This window comes from Brassica napus, chromosome C6 (assembly GCF_020379485.1).
Source record: "Brassica napus cultivar Da-Ae chromosome C6, Da-Ae, whole genome shotgun sequence".
In the NCBI taxonomy this organism is placed as follows: Eukaryota; Viridiplantae; Streptophyta; class Magnoliopsida; order Brassicales; family Brassicaceae; genus Brassica; species Brassica napus.
Genome location: NC_063449.1, coordinates 12,688,805 through 12,696,273, shown reverse-complemented (window position 1 = coordinate 12,696,273; position 7,469 = coordinate 12,688,805). Strand labels below are relative to the sequence as shown.

At 37.0% G+C, this 7,469-nt stretch overlaps 1 protein-coding gene across 5 annotated transcripts; it reads right to left on the bottom strand.

Annotated features, from left to right (window-relative positions):
• Positions 1-387: 387 nt before the first annotated feature.
• Positions 388-4,046, bottom strand: LOC106413732. Of its 5 annotated transcripts, none has more exons than XR_002661670.2 (7): positions 3,497-4,046; positions 3,158-3,414; positions 2,868-2,954; positions 1,197-2,781; positions 851-975; positions 721-764; positions 388-598 (listed from the first exon to the last, which is right to left on the bottom strand). XR_002661670.2 is itself a non-coding variant. In XM_013854478.3 (3 exons), exons 1-2 carry the CDS (start codon positions 1,494-1,496, stop codon positions 853-855), a joined length of 423 nt encoding a protein of 140 aa, XP_013709932.1. In that variant the 5' UTR covers positions 1,497-1,558; the 3' UTR covers positions 388-764; positions 851-852. The 5 variants fall into 5 exon arrangements, 2 of the variants coding, with proteins under 2 accessions (XP_013709932.1, XP_013709931.1); XR_001282646.3 differs by having other exon boundaries at positions 721-774; positions 3,497-4,044; XM_013854478.3 differs by lacking the exons at positions 2,868-2,954; positions 3,158-3,414; positions 3,497-4,046 and having other exon boundaries at positions 388-764; positions 1,197-1,558.
• Positions 4,047-7,469: the final 3,423 nt, after the last annotated feature.

Genomic DNA, 7,469 nt, shown 5'->3' with positions numbered 1-7,469 from the left:
GCTTGAAGCTTTGAAATATTTGGCTTTATATACACTACATGTGCTTCCTTGTTGAGCAAATGTGTAGCCACCCAATATCCAGATTTCACTACAGGAAATGTGGGTATTAATAGCTGGCGTTAAACGCTATTAGTTCATTTTAATAGCGTTCCCTAAAACGCTCTGACAACGCCCGTTATCGTAGGTCCAACCCTTTTGATAGCGGATATGTTGTATGCCATAGTTAACTATACAACGATAGCGTTAGTTTGTATGCAATTGTTAATATTTATAATAATGTGGTATAAATGTTATTGAAGCTCATTAATTTTATTTAACATATAGCAATTTGTTTATTAATTAAAATCAGTTTCTTTTTTTTTTCAAGTACAAATAATATCGGTATAATTAAAAATGAAATTTTATTTATTAATTAAAATCAGTTTACAAATACAATCAATTTTACAAAACTAAACAAGTACATATTAAACAAAAACTAATTAAAACACATTAACCTAAAAACTAAACCTAAGCCGCCGCCTTCCTCAAGCTCGTTGTTTCACTTCAACCTTCCTTGAGGTTCATCTGTCTCTTCCACCTTCTCAAGCTTCCCCAGTATCTGAAAAGCACACAGAACAAGTGTTGCTAAATACAATGATTTGAGGACATACACTTATGCTTAAGACGGGAACCAATCAGTACAAGATCAACGAACAAGATAACTTATCTCAACACCCATACTTAAGCATGATTGTCTTCAAGTCTGCCGTAGAGCAATGTTTTATCTGTATAATCCTTCAAAGGCAATGAATCAGCAGACATAAGCAAAACTCTGAGAAGAAGAAAGTCTCAGTCTTTACAGTCACAATACCTTCAAAGGCTGCACTTGGCAATTCCAGTGAGAGACTGCAACATTCGTGTGAGTCTAGAGGGAGACGAGTTCGAGACATCTCCTCTGCACAACATCAGCTCTTGCTCATGAGTCACGACCACCACCTTTACCATGAACAAAAAAAAAATACTGATAAGCTTTCATTGGATGAAAGAAGTAGAAATATGTAAACTTGGTCTTTCAATGAACCAATTGGTCTCTAACTAAAATTGAAACAAGCAGAGGACTTTTCAAAGATCAAGCTGAGTCTCTTACGAGCATGTAGCAAACAAACACATGAAAATAACAGAATGATGAAAACAAATCAGACAAGCTAAAACAATACCTTGCAAACGCTAGGACATAGTTTTGGCAGAGTCATCCCTCTTGGTCCTGTATGCTCCACCAGAGACATAGAGTGAGAGACAGAGAAGTGAACAGTGGTGGTTATGACGAGCGTGACGGTGGTGAAGACGGATCTGAGAAGCGATGGTGGTGGTGAAGAGCGATTGGGGATGGGAGAGATGATGATGGTGGTGATGGTAACGAGCGATTGGGGATGGGAGAGATGGCGATGGTGGTGGTGGTAACGAGCGATGGTGGTGGTGGTGGTGACGACCGGCCGTGGCGACTTCTCCTTTATCATCTACGAACTCCATCTCTCTCTCTCTCTCTCTTCTCTCGTAGATCAGAAAAGATAATTAACAAACAAAGAAAAGAAGAATAATTAATCTCAAGCGTTGATTCAATATCATCCAAGGGTGCAGATGGTGATCCATGTCATAAACAAGTAAACCAATAGGAAGAAAGTGCGGGGATAGATACAAGAGTGATTTTGAGCCTTTGATTCAAATCAATCAATGGTTAAAAAAACAATACAAATTGTCTTCTTATTTATTTATAGCTATTATACAAATGATTTAAGCTTTAAATACTTTGATATCATAATTGAAAACTTGAATTCTAAATTTTGTATTTTAAATTTTAATTTATTTACAGAATTATAATTTATTAAAAATGAAGATTTGATGTTTTATGATATATGTTAAAATGAGATATGTGGTTTAGAAATTAGGGTGAAGATTTAGGATTAAGTATATGATTTGAATTTTAGAATATATTTAGAGTTCAATTTAAAATTTCTATTATAAGTTTGTAAAGATTGGATTTATGATTTTGTATGTAGAGTTTAAGTTTGGGGTATAGGGTATTAGATATAAAGTGTAGATTAAAGATCAATTCATTATGATTTAGGGATTGAAAGTTTTGAAAGTGTAAGAGTTAGAGTTGTATATAAAAGTTTGTGATTAAGATTTAAATTTGAAGTTTGTTAAATTTTTAAAATTTATATTGGAAGTTTATATTTAGTGGTATATGTTTATGTTTGAAGTTAGGATTTAGGATTTAGGGTATAGAATTTGATGGAGATTTAAGGTTTACATTTAATATTTTGAATGGAGTTTTAAAAAAATTAGATTAAAAGTTTAAGTTTAAATTTTGGATTTAAAATCTGAAAAAAATTATTTAGAGATTTTATTTAGTATTTAGAATATCATTTAAGTTTGAATTTTAGGGTTTAGGGTATTAGATTTAGAGTACTAGATGGGTCCGGTTTGAATTAGTATATTTATATTGAATTGTATTTTTATATAAAGTTTAAAAGTTTAAAATTTAGATTTTAGGATTATATTTAGGGTTTATGGGTTAAAATATATTTAGGGATTAGGGGTTAAAAAAAATTTAGATTCCAAAATGATTCAAACACACACAAAATCAAATACATGAAACACATGAACTCATTGCAAAATATAACCGATAGTCTCGGTGATGAAATCTGGTATTGTTATCCTTGTTGCCATAGTAAAGTCTGCATAGAACCCATGACCAAGAGGCTCTTTTTCAGGACAGTCTTCAAGGTCCAGCCCTTCCATCTATATACATTAACACCATTGTTATGTTACACACAACAACACAATCACAAGCTTGTTCTTTGAGGTTGCAGAATAAAACTCCTTACCAGCCGAAACTCATCCATTGAAATGGGATTGTTATGCAGAGAAAGATTTTGCAGACTCTTGCAATCTTGCAGCAATCCATTTGGAATCTGAAAAAAAAAATGTATATGTTAAGAGATTGACAATGGTAAGCGGCATCACACCTCTTGCAGAACACAAACTTGTTAGGATCTCCTGTTCTACGGCAGACCTAAGGAATATGACGGCTCTGTGTAAGCTAGTCAAACATTCCTAGACATTGGCAGTGCATAGAAAAATTCAAATGCAACAGAAGGAAACGAACTCAACTGACCTCACAAACACGGCACGAGTGACAACTCCATGAACTCCAATGAAACAAATCTGCAACGAATCAAATGAAAGCACCTATATGTTGAGCCCAAGATTTACACAATTCTTATTGTACTTCTTGCCACAGATTTTACAAGAAAGCATCCTCCTTGCTCTCTCACTTCCTTGGCTTTCTCCCGAAAAGCACATTTTGCACATTACATTCACGCCGGACTGAGCCAACTCCTCACCAACCTGATCGTTAGATAGAGAGGAAAGCTGTACAAAGAAACAAACAAAACCGATTCTTTATATAATCAACAACGAACACTAGTCAACGCAATTGGTAAAGAAAGCTAACCTCATTGACACCAGATTCAAACCTCCGAGCGTAATCCTTAGCAGCCTCAACCGTAACGGCGGCTTGTCTGTGAAGAGAAACACGTTTCTTCTGCGCCGAAGCCTCCTCCGCCGCTTCATCAATGCCGCCATCTCTAACCCAGAAACCGTGTGAGGAGCAGGAGCGACCTTGGGAACCCTAATCTGAACCCTAATCAGAGAGAGATGGCGATGGTGGTGACGAGCTGGTGGTGGTGGTGGTAAAGAGCAATGGTGTCAAAAGGAGTGTGGTGGTGAAGCTTCAATCGACGGTGGCAAGAGATCAAATCTGAGAATTTGAGGAAGCCAAGCTGATTGAATCTGAAGACTTCTCTGGTTTCTTCCTGTGGAGAAGAAAGAAAAAAAGAAACAAATAAAAACTAAACTATTTTGTGTAAACTTAAAATATTTTAATTAAAATTAAAGATATTTACATTTACGATAGCATTTAATTTTTGATCTGCAATGTTATTGCGTCTACACTTAGCAAATTAACGTGGCTAAAAAATTTTATTTTCCCGCAATAACAAATATAGCATTTTAAATTGATAAACGCTATAAAAAAAACAAGTGTCGATATACAATAGCAGAACTGTCATGAACGCTATAATCTAATGCTATTAATATCCACATTTCCTGTAGTGTTTAACAGCGTACATACCATTCTTCGTGTAGATCCAACAATAATCATCTCGAAGGTAAGTTTGGTTTATGACCAAGGACTGGATAAGTGGGATGTCTTCCTGACTAATGTAATTCTCTAATAGCCTCATATTCCCTCTTCTAGGCTCTTCAATCAAAAAGTCGTTTACTCACATCTTTGGACGAACCACAGGTGCAAACGATCTGGCATGGCGCACATGTATTGTCGAGATCTAAGGGTCCTCCCAAGCTTTGATCTCATTTCCTGAGTGTACCTTTCTCCTTTTCCCCAGATCGATAAGCTTTTTTCTGCCATAATACTTGTCCATCCATGTGAGGGATTGTGAGTCAGATTTATTTGCAAAGGTGAATTCCATCTATAGTATTTTCTCCCTCAAGTCTCGTGCTGAAAATGAATCAGGAAACTGTACGAGTCTCCATAATTTTTTTAGCTAGGAGTGCAACATTGAACTCATGAATCAACATGAATCTTATCCATCCTCCCTCTTTTGATTTGCACATTTTGTCCCAAGTTGTCCAATGGATGCCTCTCTTAGGTGGATTTGAGTTTCACCAGAACTGCACAATGGCGCTAGCTAGCTTCTCACAAGTCTCTAATGGTAGCAATAGTGTCGACATCACATACGTAGGCAAGGATAAACTTTATGAGAACCTCCTTTCCTCCTTTCGACAACCACCTCCCTGTCCAGCCATTGGCTCGGTTTTGTAGTATCTTTTTGAGAAAAGAAAATAGTTTTTGTTTGGACCACTAATATCCTCCGGGATCCCAAGATAGGATCCCATATCTCCCTCATTTGCTATTCCTGTTGAGATCTTAACCGCTTCCTTTACATCCATAGAGATCTTTTTACCAAAGAGTAAAGAAGATTAATTGTCATAGTTGATAAATTGTCCAGAGGCTTTTCTATAAGTCATTATGGCTTTCATGAATTCATTGCATTCACGGAGCTCCGCCTTGACAAAGAACAAGCTGTCCTCAGCAAAGAGCATGTGTGATATCGGCGGGCTAGCGCGTGAGACACGCATTCCCGTTATCTTGCCTTGGCTCTCCGCATAATTAAGAAGGCTAATGATCACTTCTGTACATAAGATATAGATGAAAGGAGACAAAGGATCTCCTTGACGTAGTTCTCTTTTAGGAACAATGTTTCCTCTTGGTTGACCATTGAAAAGGACATGGTATTTTATTGAAGTGACGCATCGCCTTATCCATTCGATCGACATGTCTGAAAATCCCATTTTTTCATGACCGCTCTTATGAACTCCCATTCCAGTCGGTCGTAAGGTTTACTCATGTCCATTTTGATTGACATTCGCTTATTTCTTCCGCATGGGTCTGTTCAGAGAGCGTGAAACATTTCTTGAGCTATCATCACATTATCTGTTATCTGTCTTCCAGCTACAAAGGATGACTGAGTTCATATATTATATCTGGTAATACCTTCTTTAGTCTTTGGCATAAGACTTTAGAAATGATCTTATAGCTTACAATGCACATGCTGATGGGCGAAATCGGGACATTTCGTTTGTTTTATTTTTTTGGAATGAGGTAGATATTTATATCATTAAAGCATGCCGCCATAATGCCTTCAAATAGGAATTAATTGACTATACGGATTAAGTCTTCCTTTAAAATATCCTATAATTTTTTATCGAAAAGAGCTGTTAGGTCATCTGGTCCCAAGGATTTTTCAGGATATATAGCAAACAGTGTGAGTTTGACCTCCCATTCCGTAACTGGTGTTGTAAGATCTGCGTTCAGTCTGTCAAATATTGTTGTCATAACATTCGCTAGAGCCTCATCCATGAGTTCAAGATTTGATGCTTCATATAAACTCCTGAAATAGCTAGTAGCAATGGCTACTAGTTCTTCCTCCTCCTCAACTAGGTTGCATGATGAGTCAAGGAGATCCGTAATCTTGTTTCTGGCTCTTCCGTGTTTGGTTATTGCATGGAGGAACTTGGTGTTCAAATCTCATTCTCTGAACCATCGCACTCGGATCTTTTTTTTTCCCATAATTGTTCCTCTGCCTTAAGGCATCAAGCAATTGTTGGAGGGCTGCACCTACCTATTCTGTTGTTGCATCATCTTTGGAATATAGATTATCCACCTTTGCTTTTATTTCTTCCACTATTTTGGCCGAATTCAAATAATTTTGTCTTTTCCATTGACCCAAAGCTCTCATGAAATTGAGATATGTTCCACGATATTTGCATCAGATGGAATCCCATTTACTTCGTTTAACCCACTACGTCGCATTCAGTTTAGCCAACCTCCTCCTTCGTAACCTACGAAGGCTACACCTATAAATAACCATGTCACATTCTCTTCAACAATCGCTCCCTCCACCGCAATTATTTATACGGTTATACCCACTCTCTAACAATGGAACCTCTTACCTATTCTTTTCTGACTTGAAAGTCGGTCGGTGTGAATAAAGTAGGTGAGCTCATGAGAGTGGACAAAGGTGGATAATTGTGACAAAAGGCTCAATTATCTCAACGAGTTGTGAAGGTTTGATATGTGTAAGAATGTTGTCCCAGATGACTATGTGTTTGTTAGGGGTCCATATCCAAATATCATTCCAATGATCATTGTGGTAGTTCAAGGGCACATATAAATCATCCACCTCTAACCCCCAAATCTTCTTAGATTGGCAATATATGGTACTAGGTCTGCATAAAGCTCCAACGATCCTCAAGGGAGCCTTCTTCCTAAACCATAGTGATCGGGCTCCGAGCTCTTAAATACCCCGTATTTTTCCAACCAAATCCGTCCAAACGCATGATCAAGAAAGCACATTCTATCTCTCCTTAAATGTTGTGGGTTCTTGGAATACTGAATCCCAAGTTAATTTATAAACACATCAATATGTTGCATATAAAATAAAACAAGTCAGACATATTTAACAAAGATGGATGACTTATAGTGAATTCTTCTCACTAGAAGAATTCATATAAGATTTTCCGGTAAATCTTCAAATAAGCTTTCTAGTGAGAAGACTTACCGGAAAGTCTTCTTGAGCAGTAGTGTATAGAAATTTACCGAGTCCATGAGCCATTCTAGGGGGTTTCGAGGGTGTGATACCACAAACTTGGAAAACACTGTGGTTTCTTTGCACCATGTGTTTTATAATAACCGCAAACACCAAAAAGTATATCATAAATCATTTTTTTTTGTAGACTAATGCAAGCTTCTGTGGAAAATTCACCTTCGTCTTCTTTTTGTCAATGGGTGCAAAAGGATCATAGCTTTGACCAACCTTCGGGTTTTGAATTGTCACTTTGGTTGT